This window comes from Arachis hypogaea, chromosome 19, assembly GCF_003086295.3.
Source record: "Arachis hypogaea cultivar Tifrunner chromosome 19, arahy.Tifrunner.gnm2.J5K5, whole genome shotgun sequence".
In the NCBI taxonomy this organism is placed as follows: domain Eukaryota; kingdom Viridiplantae; phylum Streptophyta; class Magnoliopsida; order Fabales; family Fabaceae; genus Arachis; species Arachis hypogaea.
The window spans coordinates 131932720-131949096 of record NC_092054.1 but is presented as its reverse complement, the minus strand read 5'-3'; the positions used below and the strand labels follow the sequence as shown (position 1 = coordinate 131949096).

The window sequence follows — 16377 nt, the reverse complement described above, 5'->3', positions numbered from 1 at the left end:
AGGTCTGATTCGATTCTCATAATTGTTATATAAAATAAAAGTATATTTTAAGCAATGATTTTTTTTGTATTAAAAATGCTTGGTTGTTATGTGCATGATTGTTGCAAATGGATCAAGATTTAAACGGTGAGAGTGAGCAAACGAAAGGCAAACAATCTCCACTATCAATCCCGTCAATCGCACCAAGGTTTGAGTGTAGGACGCAAAGGGAAGGATTCGCAAATGATAGTGACGAAACAATTGCAAATTCCAACTAGCAGAGTAGTGTAGTAAAAAGAAAGAAGAGAAACCAAAAGGTGAGAAAAGAAGGAAAACCAAAATAGAAAGAAATAAAGAAGAAAGAAAAGATGAAGAAGATAGCAAAAGTAGGAAGGAGTAACCAAAGGAGGTACGTATCTACTAGTGAGGATGAGATTGAAGACCAAGAGATTGAAAAGCAAGATATGGAGGACAAGATGCACACTAGGACTCACCACCGTTGATGAACACAAGGTGAAAAGGTATCTTATCGATGAACAAACCAAAGAGAAGACAAGAAGGAGTGGTACAACCGCAACAAGAAACAGAAGAGGCAGAAAAAAGGTGGTGTTTTTGTTAATTTATCCAAATGATTGTACTCTGGAATTGTATAAGATTAAATAGTGGGAAAAATTAGTGGTGATAAAAAACTGGGTGAGTAAAAACTGTGTGAGAATGGTAGGATTAATGGAAACAAAGACGGCTAGAATTAAATAATATAAAGTTAAGAGGATGTGGGGTAACATTGATTTTGAATGGCATATGATAAAAGCTACTAACAATGGTGTGGGCTGTTGTGGATTTGGGAGAAAGCATTTTTTCAAGTAAAACAAAAGTTTCAAGGGGAGAATATGGATATGTTTGGTTGGAAAATTTATAGAGTTAAAAGAAAATATGTTGTTGGTTCTTGCCTATGCGCCAAGTAGAGTAAGAGAGAGAAAAAATTGGGATGAGGTGCTGGCTATGAGGGACCAAGTTAATATTCCTGCTATAGCATTTGGGAACTTTAATGAGGTTACTGATCCAATGAGAGGAGTAGTAGGTTAGCATGCAGTGCGGGAATGCAACAGTTTAAACAATGGCTGCAGGATATGGAGGTGGTCGAATGCCACTTAGTGGGCAAAAATTTACTTGGAGGAATAGTAGGAGTACTGGTAAACTTGACAGGTTTTGTATAGACCCAAGATGGATACAAAGACTAACAAAGGTAAAGGTGAGGGTGTTGAAGTGTGCAAAATTTGACCATGTCCCACTAATTCTTGAAGAAGATTTGAAGGATTGGAGTCCAATCACTTGCCTATTTTCATTTTCATTTTGTTTGGATGCTATTCTATTTCTCTCCGTTCCATATTAATTTTCATTTTGAAAATTCAAAAATTTATAAAGTAATATATTTTTTTGTGCTAACTCATAAAATAAAATATCCATATAATTTAGATCATGGTTCTGAAAATCGACTGGTCATTGAACCGTTCTAACTACTGATTTATTATTTTACTGGTTCAATCGGTTCGACTGTAGTTCAACTGGAAAAATTATTTTAAAATAAAATAATAAACACACTAAAATATAATTATAGTCTACTAAAAACTTTAAAATATCATCCAAATTAAAAGTGTTACGTAAACCATAATATTATAATCTCATTCAAATACAAACTCAAAAGTCAAATAACAAAAGAAACAACCAAACATAAAATGCCAACATCAAAATTTGTCATCAATCATCAAAATCAGCCAAAGTTTCTGATTGACTATCGTTATTAGATTCAGGAGGGTGAGAAGCTTCATTTGAAGCAATAGGATTCGAAGCTGAATTATTCTATGCATTATTATCCCTAGGTGCTTCTTGGTTGATACTCTCTTCATCCATACCTAAAAATTACCAGCAATCCAATTACAATACAATCTAATAACAGTATTACAAGTTTACAGCAACTCAATAATCTCAACATTGATAATTAGATACAGTGATACACAATAAAAAAATTAACAACAACAATGTTTGAATCAAGAATATCAGAATCAAATCAATCAATTAACAGAACCACATCATATCATAATCAATATTCAAGATCATCCACAATCCTAAATCACAGTAATGAAAAATCACAGATTAACTAAACAATTAAAATAATAACTACAGTTAACAAAATAACAAATACATTTTAGAGAGAGCATACAGAGCACAGAGGAGGACAGGGGCACGACGGAAGGGTCGACGCGGCTGAAGGGCTAGAGTGCGGTGGAACAGAGCTGGTGTGACGGGACAGTGGCTATATGGAGGCACGAGGCAAGACCAATTGCAATGGCAACAGTGACTTCGAAGTTCGAACAGTGGTAGAGACGACGGTGTGGCGGGACAGTGGCTGCACAATGGAGGCATGAGGCGAGACCAGTTGTAGTGGCGATGGTGGCTTCAATGTTTGAATTGTGTTGGAGACGACGGCTCGGCGGGACAATGGCTGCGCGATGGAGGCATGAGGCAAGACCAGTTGCAGTGGCGACGGTGGCTTCAAAGTTCGAATAGTGGCGGAGACGATCGTAGCGGGGAAGGAAGCTTCCGGCAGTTGGACGGCGGCAATGACAGGGCAGTGGCTGGACAGAAGTGAAGGAGTGAGGGAGGAGCGATGAGAGGCAGAGGTGAGAGGAAGGAGAAGGAGTGATTGAGTGAGTGAGAGAGACGAGGGTACTGTGCAGCTTTGGCTAGGGGTCTTTGAACAAACGATGCCATTTGGGAAAAACTTTAAAAACTGACCAGGGCTGGTTCGATTCGTCCGGACAGTTTTCAGTCGGTTCAACGGTCTAAATGCGATTTTCAAATCCAGCAATTATAGCTTCTGACCGATCCGTCTTTTTTACTGGTTTATAATTCGACCGGCCAATTCGAACCAGTTTTCAGAACCTTGATTTAGATAGAGAAAATTAATATTTTATATGAATTATTTTTCACATAATTTGTCATGTGTGTACTATTATTATTATTATTATTATTATTATTAAGAAGCATAGATCATCGTATCATCAAACAATAATATTTAATTTGACATTGTTATATATTCATCACAAAAAAGTGTACATTATGCGAAGAAAAATATTAGAGGTCTTAACTCATTTTTCTAATTATCTTCTTAATTTTTAAATTAAATAAATAAAGTTTTTTATTTTTTATCTTTTTGTTTTTAAAAATTAACATATATATTTATATTTTTACTTATGTAGGTGTTAGGAGGACAATTAAAGACCAAAATACATAATATCATCTTTATTTATAGTAGTCTGTACTGCAAAACATATTCTTTTTTATATTAAAAATGAATAATCGCCCAATCTTCCCTTTGTAATTGTGATTTGTAAAGCAGCAACGTGGTATGCTATTATTATGTGTCATGGCTTGTTCTCAACATTATGCCGAGGGCCAACTTTTGTATGGATCCTGTAGTGTAGTGATATTGCCAGGCCTTGAGAAAACAATCTACAACCATCATACATAAATAAAAATTAAACAAATTGATTTTACTTAATCTACCTCTAATTGTAAGCAACATATTTAAATTCTGATTAATGTTACTCCTTAATCCATATTAATTAACTCTTTCACTAATTAGTTAAGCACTATTTACGAGTAGTCTAAATTTTAGCTGCATTACTATTACTTTCTTAAGTTTCGTTATAATATACAGGAGGAAGATTTTCTTAATTAAGTTTATCCTAATGGATCGTAGTATTGTCCATGTAATTATTGTAAATTTGGTTTCATCATACCTGATAATTTCCAATTGTTCGTGACTTAAAACCTGCACCTAAGAAATCAAAATAATATTTCCAAGTCTTGATGAACTTTTCATCGAATCCAAGAGCCAAAATTTTACTAAAACACACAATTTCCAAATACATTTATTAGCATAAGTAGTAACAAAAAATATTTCAACAGCTAATACATTAAAGTATGTTTTGACAACATTAATGATATACCTCTGATTTTTAAGGAAGCTAGTTCTCCACCTCTTAAATGTTTGGTAGTAATGAGGTCCCACATTCTCAGTATGCTCTACACTGCATTCAGAAATGTTCATTTTATTTATAAGAAAAGAGAAGAATGAAGGGATGTACATGGTCATCGAAGTCAGCAGTAATAAGTAAAATGTACCATAATCTTGATGTAGCTGCCATGGCAGATGTTATCCTATTTAGGGAGGGAAGACATCCCCCATGGAAAATATATTCCTTCAAGAAATCAGAACTGCGCCTACACTCATTGTAACGCTGATCCGGGATCGATATGAACTATAAAATAAGATAACCATCTTCAAAGGTTAGCACCAATTTAGTTACCAAATTTTGTTGTAGTAGAAGTAACTCCTTTTTTATAATCTAAGCGTTTCCAAAAAAATTATACCTCGAGAACTAGGAGTCCATCATCTACCAATAGTGATTCGCAACAACCGAAAAACTCTTCCATGTATTCATGACCAACTGCTTCTATCATTCCACTGAAATACCATTCTATATGTTAAGCAATATGCTGAAAAATATTGCTATTCTATGTAGTTATGTAGAGCTAAATTGGAAATTTGCTCACACAGATATAATCCTATCATATTTGAATGTCTTCGATAGTTGGCGATAGTCACACAGAAGAATTTTGATATGATCCTGAAGTCATGAATTCACAATATTTAGCATGAACCATACTCATTCAATGATCTTGATTGTAAAATGAAAGAACTAAAGATGGAGATTTAATGTCTATCATGAACATCTTTCATTTGACTTGTATATTAAGTTTACCATGTTTTTGAATTAGAATTTATGTTGAGAGATTGATGAAATCAATTAGCTTGTCATATACCTGAAGTCCAGCATCTCTAACTCTTTTTTCCGCAAGTTTTTGTTGCTCTATAGACAAAGTGATGCCAGTGCATTTGCAGCCGGTTTGTTTGACGACTTCAATGGCTAAATTTCCCCATCCACATCCGATCTCAAGAATTTCATGTGTCTGGTCTATTCTAGCCTTCATTTATTTAAAGAAAACTAATGTTAGACCCTTTACAATCTATTAACTAAAATACATTGATAAAGTAGCATTCTAAGGAACTTACTTTTTCAATGAGAAGAGACATTTTTCTCATCTGTGCGTCTTTCAAATCTTCATCTTCGTTCTATATATATTAGATATACATACAGATGAAGAAAGGTAAATGTGAACAAGGGCTACAGAAATTGAGAAAAAGTATCATTTACAACAAATTTGGACTCAAGAAGGTTATTGCCTTGCCTTGAACACTGCAGTTGTATATGTCATTGTTTCATCCAGGAACAGTGCAAATAATTCATTGCTCTAGAAAAAAACCAAATAATAATTACAAAAAAATGATATTGATGATCAATAGATCGAACAAACACTTGAGATAAATTAAGAAATCAAATAAATAAAAGAAAATAATTAATTATTCAACTAAAACTTCTTTGTCAAGCAATATTGTAGCTAATATAAAGTAACTTCCTAATCTACAAATTGCGTATTATGTATTTAGTTATTTTATATTCTAATTATAGAAAGTAGAATAAAAATCCAAAAGGTAGGGAGGTAAAATCATAGTTGTTCATGCATGTAGCAGATCTACTATTGATGCATATATTTTTAGGGAAAAAAAAACCAAAATTTCAATTATGAACTATCTATTTAGGTAAAGAATATTTCATTTATTGTATTTTTTATTTTTCAGTGTGCATGACTATTATTGAATGTTCACACAACTTATATATTGATAAATGATGACATGTATATACTTGTAACAACTACTTTAGAATAAATATCAATGAAGCTTCTAACTTTGGTACTTATTGATCTTATACCAGGTCATAGTGCATAGAGATGTTGCGACGAGATTGTGCGATAGTATTTTTTCTAAAGTAATGCTTAACAAAGAAATTCGCAGATGCTAAACCAGCTGTAAGGAAAACTGGTGTCCACCAACCCCTGAAAACATTAAAAATGACAAAAAAAGGTTGATAATAAACAAATAAAATTTCATTACTTTAACACACCATAATCAACAATTTACCTATTTTTCTTTAATTTTGAGCTTGAATCATTTGATTCTCTGTTTGCTATGAAAATCTGTAGAAAAAGCACAAAGTATATGAAAGTAAAGACTGAAATACGGTATACGACAATTGTGTGTTGATTAAATCCTAAGGAGTATGCATACCAGAAAAAGATTCAGAAGACCTTCATCTTCATCAACAAGGGAGAAGTCTCCATTAATATATGCATCTGCAAGGCCTAAATCCGCGTGTGTCATAACCTGACAAACACATAAAAAATGTTACTTGCTTTAGTTTTAAGCCAACAAGTGGAAATGAAAATCAATAATTTTATTTCCTGCATCACTAAAAAACACACACCTTCCAATAAAATTGGGGACTGTGGATTCTCATAACACACTTTAGAGAGCACTTCATATCGGTTCCTTTGAAGGTAAACATTGTTCCTCCCTCCTCCAATAAACTGTAAACAATGCAAGATAGACGAGTGATTCAAGAAATAGAATAAAATCAATGCTATCATCTTTACGAGAATATCATTATTGTCACAATAGTACTATTTTTCACGAATATAAAATTCCAACTTGAGAGTGTGAAAGAGGCATCTACGCACTAATATATAAAAGTGAACTTACGTTAAACAACCGGTATTGACATAGGAACTTAGGAATCTCATCAAAAAAAAGCGTGCACTAAGTTCTTTCCAGGAAGGTACCATGTGTTTGGGATTTGTTTGGAGGGAACAACATCTTCCAAGAACTGCATTTGCAGCAATCATGCCAGACTGCAATTTTTTTCATATAGATTAGTCTTTTAGAAAATAGATTCGCAGAAAAGTTTGCAATTTCTATTAGCCATCATTGATATAAAAAAAGGCTCGATTGTCTCATGCATGTATAAGAAAGTATTACTTTTAAACAAAAAACATTTCAATCTTGTTTTTATTATAATAAAGTTTCTTTAACTACCTTTAATCCATCTTCATGAAATCCACAACCTGAAAAGCACAAATATTTGATTATGTCACATGTATATTTAATGCATATCAAAATGTCTCAAAATAGTAAAGGTGGTTCTTGAAAAAGAAAACGTGATTTGATATACATAAGTAACTTCATCTATCTAGAGTTTTATGTTAGTATTTTTGTGTATAAGTAATTTTAACGTTTATAATTTAACTAGGGTTTAACTTGTAATTAAATGGCAAAAACCAGGTCAAATTAATGTACCTTGGTAAGCGCCGCAAAACCAAATTCCTCTTTTTCCTTCAATTTTTTGAAGCTCATGTGAAGCTTTGAATGCAGCAACTGATGGAACTGGATGTTTAGTTGACCACTTAAGAAGGGTGTTTTTTGGTGTATCATTTGGATTTAGAGTTACAAGAAAGGGTAATCTTGTTTCACCAAGATTCTGCAAATTAGAATATAAGGTCAACTAACAAGTTTTATTCATAGTTCACTTATCTTCTAGTAGATTTAAGTTACGAAAAAATGCATTGTATGAATTGTTACCGACCTGAAGAATGTTGAGCCAGAATGTCACACAAACTCTGTTATTATTGTTACATCCAAGAAAATTCCATGCACTCCATGCTGATGGATTTCGGGGCATTAAATTTTTGTCATGGTGAAGAAAAGCATCACTGCCAACAGAAATCAAAGAATTGTTGTGCATGTGGACTTATATTATTTGTACACGAAGAGTAAAGATCAATCTTTTCCTTGTAGCATGTTTTGTAAAGTATTATTCATTATTTAACAAACATGGAAACTCTTAAGCAAAAAAAGGCTTCTAGTTTTATAAAACTTGATTTTTAACTCTATCTTACAAGAAAATATCATCATCATCATCATATCTTTTGATGAAATTAATCACTTTCAAACCTAACTAGTTAAGATGAATGGATAATAGCCAAGATAAGAGTTAAAAATGTTAAGATGAATCTTACCTATATGCATATTGAAAAGCACCTAGAATTCTTCTCTCATCGTATGTCGCTTCCTCTCCTAATAATCTCAAAGCGCCAGGTGCATGTGTCGCGATTATGCAGCAATCATACATTTTTTTGGAACCATCTTTGCAGTGCACAAGACATCCTGCAACAAAATTTCTAAGATTGTTGCTTAATCAACATCATTCAATCACACTCAATATTTGAAAAAAAAAAGAAAAAGAAAATGTGCATGACTAAAAATCATGAGTATAACAAGGGAATAAACACATGACTTACCATTTTCTGTTGCTGAAACCAATTCCACCTCACAATTTGTAATTGCTTGACCACCTCTTATAACAAGCTCTTCTTTGACCTAGTTATTATAACAAATAACTAATGTTAAAATCTTGATTTAAAGCTTAAACTAAAAGATATCTGGTATAAGTTATATGAAGAGACACTACCATCAAGCTTAACATTATAAATTAATGAAAAAGTCTAAGGGGCCAGCAGATTTTGTGGGTTTTAGCCATCAATTTGCCATCAATGATGTTTTTAATGGTGTGAGATTGCATCTAATGGTGTAGAATCATTCAATTTTCTTTTGATGGTTAAGTGCTGGCCAGAATTTAACAAAAGTGCTGGTCCCCTAGCACTCCTCTAAATTAATTACTATATGGCACCTTCTTAATATAAGTGTGTGAACGATGTTTAACAGTTAGCCATTGCGGTCTTCCAAAGAGCTACAAGGAGAAGAGGTTCAAGTGAATTAAGCAGTCCTTTATTTTTTTTATTTGGATATTTGAAACTAGATCATTCATCATTATATAAATATGAGATAGATTTTCTCTTTATTAGCTACATGAAGATGATGGTGATTGCGAAAGAAGGAGAAAACTGAGAAAGTAGAAAAACTCATAACTCCTTCAAAAGAGCAGGGCCATATAGAACCACAAATTGGAATCTACATTCATTAATTTCATATTGTAACAAATTAATAAGCATACACTAATAATATCACTACCAAAGTAATGTTTATAGAAATAAAAAAGTCTTTAAGATAAAAATGAACTACTCACAAGATATGCTTTTACAAATAATTCAGAATAACCCTTTGTCTTTATGAATTGCTCCAAGGTCTCATTGCGCTCCATATCCAGATTGTTATCAAGCATATCAAGATAGCTACATTTTTTATTGGAAAATGAGACAACAAACTCAATTTATTAGGATATAATCACTCATGAACTAGCAAATTTGCATTACTTTTCTCAATTTTAGACATTCATAATCCGTATAACTTGAGTTATGACGAGTATTATTTTTACAAGCTCGACTCGCACTAAAATGAGTGGTATAGTCATTGTTATTCTCATGTAGTACTACTTGCCTTGTAACATCATCTTGGAACTTGATAATTTCCCTAAGCATTTGCCAGAAGTGAGGGTTGATCACATTCTTCTTCTGTGCAAACAAACCAGACAAACCGTTTCTGCTGCCCCATTCACAGCCGCGACCGCCATCAAGACTAATGGCAAATGACATGTCTGATAATTTCATGTCAACTCCAAGATTCTCAAACAACTCCATCATGTTAGGATAAGATACCTATTTAATTATCAATGTTACATTTTCTAATTGTACTTTCAAGTGAGGAAAATGCATTAGTAACTAACATTTTAAGAGGTGGGAACATTTTTCAACCACTTGTTAGAGACAAATACAGGGCCACAACAATTAAAAAAAAAAAAAAAAACAGAGCATATATACATATATGATATCTCACGTAAAAAAAATGACTTATTAACTCCTGGAGGCTCTCTCATCATTTGCATATTTGTTGGATTTATTATTGATATTATGTTTTAATTTGTGTTGTGCATTCAGTGATGCATAATAATAATAATAAAAAAAAAGCAAAGTTTTTTAATGGCCGTGCCAAAATAGTTTTATAAGAATAAAATTGTATTTTTGGTGTATTACTGATACTTATTTGGTACGTGTATTTTTATGAGTGTTGACGAATAAATAATATTAGAAATAATTTGAAAAAGGAGCCACACAATAATTAAATTCAAAGCTTATCTAATGAAGAGGGAATGTATTTTTACGAGCAACTTTAATTGGATATTTTTTGGATATTAGTTTTGATTTTTACAGAAAAACTAGTAAAATATTATTATTTGTATATCAATTAAATGAATATTGTAACTTTGTTGTGTAACGTTAAATTAAAATGAAACTAAATATTAAAGTGACAAATTTTACATTAAATTTTAAATTAATTTTCTAATATATAATCTCATAAATATTTAAATAATATTGTATGAGACCCAAAATAAAATGAAATTCAAACCAAAAATTGGAGACGCCCTAAACTCTATATTTGTTGAAACTGAGAATAAATTTGTGGCTTGCTTTGAACTAATAGTATATTCAATGCAGCAAAGGTGGAAGACTGGAAAAATCAAGCTGTGGTTGTACATTTATGTGTTTTGAATGTTTCAATGAAGATAATATGTAATTGAGGTTCATGATAGTTATGCTGAAGATATAAGTTGATTATCATTTGAATAAGATAAATGTGTATTTGAATTATGATTTGTTCTTTCTATTGTAAATATAGAAAAAAAAAAAAAAAAAGATTATCATTATTACTCAAGTTTATTATAATTGTAATAATGAGATATATGGTGAAAACCTAAGCATATGTATTATTTGAAGTAGGGATAATTATTATCTTCATTGTCTTTATTCTTTTTATTGTAATTGTAATTGTAATTGTCTTTGTATAAATGGAATTATCATAACGAACAATTTACTAGCAAAGCTAGCACTTAAATATGTGACATGTTAAATGCTATTGTTCTTTTATATATAAAATTTTATGTTTTTTTATACTTTTGAATCATCCATTAAGTATTAATTGAATCTCCTTTTTAATTGTTTAATATAATAACTAATAATTTTTTTAAAAAATACAGATAGAAAATGAAAATAAAATATATCATTGATTAATATATATTTTTTGTTGTTATTATAACGGCAATTTATATTCTAAACGGTTTTCGTCTTAATGCAAAATATTAAAAAAAATATGAAACTCATCACCGTCACTCCAAAATATTTAGAAAAATAAGTCCATAAATCACCACAAAATTTAATTGACGTATATTATAATTGAAAAAATAATTATTATATATAACCCAACTTCAGTATTAATCTCTAAAAATAAAAATTAAATTACAATCTCAAATATGTTGAAATTTATTGTGGTTATTTCAAACTAGTTAATGTGTTGAAAATTTAACAAATAAGGTTCAAACAAAATCTTTTACAAATAAGGTATGACACATTTTAATTCTTATAATTTGATTTTTATTCATCTTTGTTTTCTCTATGTTATGTATATTTCTAATAATTTTTCAATATCCGTATCGACTCCTTGAGTAAAGTCGGTCTCTAAAGTCCAAACAAAACAAGAAAATGCTTCAATTAGAAAACGTAAAAAACTGTGCTATCACCCAATTCAGGTTCAATTTTTGAATAATCTATCTTCAACGATTCATCAAGCTCAACATGTGCATGTGCTTTTTTTCCCCTTTGAAATATCGACTTTAAAATAGGTAACATAATTTTGGGCGGAATTTAAATTACTTTACTATACCCATTATTTTGTTTGGATATTTTAACAAAGGAATTGTTTCAATTTTCTTCCCTATATATATTATGCCTTAGTTTCATATATCTTTGCGGTTTAATGTGTTTCAGTTTCATCTGCTCTATTCTCTGTTTTGTTGCAGCTATATTTCTCTGGTCTCTGGTTTCATACTTATTATTTCGAGTTTTTAAGATTTTTTTCGTATATGCTCTAGCTATATACTTTTTTCCTATTTTATGAATATGCTTCTCCATTGTTTCATTTCATTTGAGAAGATATTAAGTTTACGATTCAAAGGCTGGTCAAAAGATTCACGTAATGATGTAATGATTTATGATTTGATAATATAACTAATTTAATTGAGTACTTACCCGGTTGAAGACCATAAAATCAAGATCCAAATCAAGACCCTCAACATTCACAGTTTTTGCATGACCTCCCAAATAATCTTCTTTTTCATAAAGAGTCACATTCACTCCTTCTTTGGCCAACACATATGCTGAAACCAATCCACTTATTCCACCACCCACCACTGCCACTCTCATCATTTTCTTTTTCTTACCCCTTAATAATACTATATTATTCAACTATTATTCTTCTATTAATAGTAGAAAAACCAAATTATTTTATGAAAAAAACTTGCATGAACGCCCTGTATATATAGTGGAGCAATTTGCATATGTAATCACATTGTGCCTACTACTATATATAGAGGGGGGTTTGCTCAATTCTATACGTGGAACTCAATTATATGTCCACACATAGAAATTGAGTGCAGACCAATAAATGGTCTAATTTAATTTGTTAGACAAGTAGAACTACAAAAGACAAAAGATGGAAGCAAGATTCTTCTGCACTTAACCCTTGGGATTACCCTTTGAAACAAAAGGTTTTCCTCTCAATTAGAGCTTAATTATTAATTCATCCAATTTTGTCAAACTTATAGAAAATAAATAGTTTAAAACATTATTGCAGACACGTTGGACGTAAGTATATTCAGCATTAGATTGTGATGTGCGTTTTAGAAAATTATAATGATAAACCAACATTTCTCGTTTTCTCAATTTTTCGTTTCCTTCCTTTAATCTACTTTGCTTGTCTACTATTTTGTTAGCTGTTTGTTGATTAAAAAACATTTGATGTTTTAACTAAACCAAAATTTAGAGAAAAGGATAAATCGATCCCTGACTTTTTAGTTCGCAGACATTTAAGTCTCTGAAAATTTAAAAATATATTTAAGTTTCTAACTTCTTCAAAATCTGGACATATCGATCCCTGAGTCTAATTTGTTCAATTTTAAAAATTCTCTCACGTGTGCATCCGTATCAACCAAGTCAGTATACGGGAGTTACGTTGAGATTTTTTTTGTTGAATTTGACAGATCCAACTGAACATGAGATATCAATATGTCTAGGTTTTAAAAAGGTTAGGAATTTAAATGTATTTTCAAATTTTCGAGTACTTAAATATCTGTGGATCAAAAGGTCAAGGACTTATTTGTTTTTTTTTTAAATTTATTTTTAATATATTAAATGCATTACTTAAAAATATTAAAAGTTACTATATTTAGTAGTTTTGTTAAGGATATATTAGGTAAGATGTAAACTCTGTTAAATTAGTAGATAATTAGTTAATAAATTAGTTTTTAATAAAGAAGATTCGAAATGCGAATATTATATCAAATTAGGATAGAGCTCATCGAAACGAAAATTTTGATACTAATTTCGAAGAAAACGGTCTAAGATTAAACCGAACGGACCGAACCGGTTAAACCGGGTCCAAACCGGGCCTGTGGGCCCAACCGGCACAGCACATTTAAGTGATTTACGGGCTCTTCTTCCTCACTTTCAGAAGCACGCTGAAGCTAAAAGCAGGGAGAAGAGAAAGAAGAAAATTCCCGAACCCTTACGGCAACCTTCAACTCGCCGTAACTTCTCCGTCCAAGCTCCGATTGCTGCACCGTTTGCGGCCACGCGTCCATCGCGTCGAGCTCTACATTTCTACCAAAACAATTTTATTGGTAACTTATTTAATCACTCTCAGCCTCCTCTCTCCCAAATTTTCGAGAATTGAGTAGGAATGTTGAAGTTCTTTGATTTTTGATGTTTTAGAATCCAATTAGCTTGAGAAAAACGTTTACTCTTACTTATGTGAAGCTTGGGTAAGGTGAAGATACCATAATTCTATTTTAATTTCATTGAATTTAAGCTTTGAGTATTAAATTGGGTATATATGTGTTATAAATGTGTATTAGGTTGTGAATAAATAATTGGAGCTTAAAATTGTGAATATTGGAACTTGGAGGAAGCTGAGCCTAGTGTTTATTGAGTTTTGGAGGGGCTGTGTTTGTATTAAATAAGTTGCCTTGATCACTACGTGGAAATCGGCCAAGGTATGGTTTAGGTTTCTTGCATTTAATATATAATGTTCTGTGAAAACTTAGGCTAGATGACCGCAGGATAGGTTGAAATGCATGAGTATATATATATTGTTAGTATCTTGTGAGAAAATAAGTTTGGCTTGGTGCTGGTTGATTAATTGATGATTTGGAGAAGTATGGACTTGTGGTATGTTTATGATGGTAGATTGGTAAACTATGGAATGGACTTGTGGTATGTTTATGATAGTAGATTGGTAAACTATGGTTTTTTATTGGTTTTAATTGATGGATTTGGATATTCAAAGTACATTATTGCTAATTTGAGATAGGTTTATTGTGCTGATTGTTGAAATGATGAGAAAGGGGTATACTACATTGAAGGATGCAGGTTTGGTGGTAAAAGGAATGGAGTTTTTGATTGAAAATTGAGGTTTGGGTACTTTTGCAAAAGTTGGTTTTTGGCCGAACTTCGGCAAGGCATAACTTGGTTTCCGGACCCTCAATTTGCTTCCAACTTGTTTTAAAATAAAAATTGGGTTCGTGAAGTTTATGCCGTTCGAAGAACGGGTGAAAAATATTTTAAGTCGAAGAAGTTATGGATGTTGGAAGATTATACCTCAAAACTGGTTTTTCTAAAATTCTGCAGCTCTGCTACTGAATCTGATTTTTTCAAAGAACGTACGTCCACGCGTACGCGTGGCATGGATGTTTGGAGATGCGTACGCGACAGGTCCTATGCGTACGCACAGGGGGCTAGCAAGCATGTCCACGCGTATGCATGACCCACGCGCACGCGTGACATGAAGTTTTTACCCACGCGTACGCATGACAAAGGGACGCCCGCGCGGCTGTAGTTTCACCTTCCACGCGCACGCGTGGACCCTGTTCCAGCAAACATGACTTTTGAGTTTTAAAGCCTTATTTCAAACCTCTAAACCTCCATTTTCATTCCTTTAGTCATAAATAATAGTGTTAAACCTGATAATTAGAAGAAGTTAGGAAATGAGGATAACTTGGAGATGAAGTAAAGCTGAAAAGTGATGAATTGGCTATGAAATGTTATGGATGATCATGTATGATACTTTACTTAAAAATCAAATGAATGATAATGTATGATACTTGGCTTGAATGATTAAATGATCTGAGATACAAGATTCCTTGGGTAAAGTACCGTGGCTTGCCACCACATGTACTAGGTTGAAAACTCGATACTCTGTTGACCCTATGACGTAAGGGTGACCGGGCACTTATAAATTCCCAGGAATGTTAACCCCATTGAGCAATATTGATTATTTGAGAAAAAGCTATGCATAGACTCTTGGGGATGTATGTCGAAGGACAGTCTAAGGTTTTCGGACTTGTCATGTTGGCTGGATAACCGACAAATGAGCCTCATCAGCCATAGGACAAGCATGCATCATATGCATTCTACTTGAATTACTTGTCTGTGCATTAACTGGGTGTGCCTAAGTGTACTTGCCATGCTAAATATATATTTGTTACCTGCAGTACATGTAACCTTCTTGTGCTTGCCTTTATCTGTTTATTTGTCTATGAAATGCTTACAGAGATGGAAGTATGGAGGAATGGCAATATGGAACTTGGATTTAAGGTTAAGTTAAGTTAGGTTTAGATACTCTTAGTAAACCACCTTTTATGGCTTTTGTTTAATACTTTAAGCTCTATAATCTGAGTGTCGGCGTTTTAGGATTGCCTCTGGCATTCCGAGGACTATCTTATATATTCTGTGTGTGGCACCTTTACCATACTGAGAACCTCCGGTTCTCATTTCATATTATGTTGTTATTTTTCATATGCAGGTCGAGAGGCATCTTATTAGGCGTCTGGACACCCGAAGCGAAGTGGTTACTGCGTCATTTTGTTGTACAGTGATGTATATATATACTTAGCTTCCTCTCCGCATAACTTATTCTTTTGATCCTCTTAGAGATTTATGGAGAGACAGGATTTTGTTTATATATATTTGGATTTTGGATATGTATGTATATATGTGTAAATATTCTTCGGCCAACCTTGGCTTTGCGGGCTGAGTTAAGAGCTTGTTATTTTGTATCTTTGACGCTCTACTCCTATTTTTATTATCTTATGTTCGATAGTTATGGTTTTCCTGACACGCAAGTTAACTCGTTTCTTGAGCGTTGTGCTTTTATTTCGCGATTTTTATTTCCTCTATCCTTCAAGGCTCCTAGTGTATTATAATCTTTCTACTATTACATGTATATATTTTATTTTAGAAGTCGTAATACCACACTATCTCTATTTTACGACTTAAGCGTAAAATTTGGTGTGGTAGGGTGTTACATAAGAAACT

The 16377-nt window shown here is 32.4% G+C and overlaps 1 protein-coding gene and 1 long non-coding RNA gene across 2 annotated transcripts; one reads left to right on the top strand and one right to left on the bottom strand.

Moving 5' to 3' along the window:
• Positions 1-3254: 3254 nt before the first annotated feature.
• LOC112779683 (uncharacterized) lies at positions 3255-12496 on the bottom strand. Its single transcript, XM_025824020.2, has 24 exons — positions 12037-12496; positions 9395-9612; positions 9084-9189; positions 8867-8968; positions 8688-8747; positions 8299-8377; positions 8017-8164; positions 7584-7710; positions 7298-7478; positions 7037-7065; positions 6704-6852; positions 6429-6531; positions 6233-6328; positions 6086-6141; positions 5877-6000; positions 5296-5358; positions 5120-5179; positions 4870-5031; positions 4600-4673; positions 4417-4510; positions 4168-4304; positions 3993-4073; positions 3783-3888; positions 3255-3492 (listed from the first exon to the last, which is right to left on the bottom strand). Exons 1-24 carry the CDS (start codon positions 12211-12213, stop codon positions 3424-3426), a joined length of 2601 nt encoding a protein of 866 aa, XP_025679805.1. The 5' UTR covers positions 12214-12496; the 3' UTR covers positions 3255-3423.
• A 1012-nt stretch (positions 12497-13508) lies between these two features.
• On the top strand, positions 13509-16118 carry LOC112779685 (uncharacterized). Its single transcript, XR_011877411.1, has 2 exons — positions 13509-13685; positions 13920-16118. It is a non-coding gene; the product is annotated as an uncharacterized lncRNA (long non-coding RNA).
• The last annotated feature ends 259 nt before the right edge of the window (positions 16119-16377 follow it).

What these genes read in the sequence shown, in the direction of transcription:
- LOC112779683 (XM_025824020.2), bottom strand. Translation starts at nt 12,213, where the DNA reads ATGATGAGAGTGGCAGTGGTGGGTGGTGGAATAAGTGGATTGGTTTCA. An exon ending in GTTTTGCGGCGCTTACCAAG is followed by an intron (nt 7,066 to 7,297) that starts GTACATTAATTT and finishes TGTGCTTTTCAG; the next exon opens with GTTGTGGATTTCATGAAGAT. An exon ending in GTCAATACCGGTTGTTTAAC is followed by an intron (nt 6,532 to 6,703) that starts GTAAGTTCACTT and finishes CATTGTTTACAG; the next exon opens with TTTATTGGAGGAGGGAGGAA.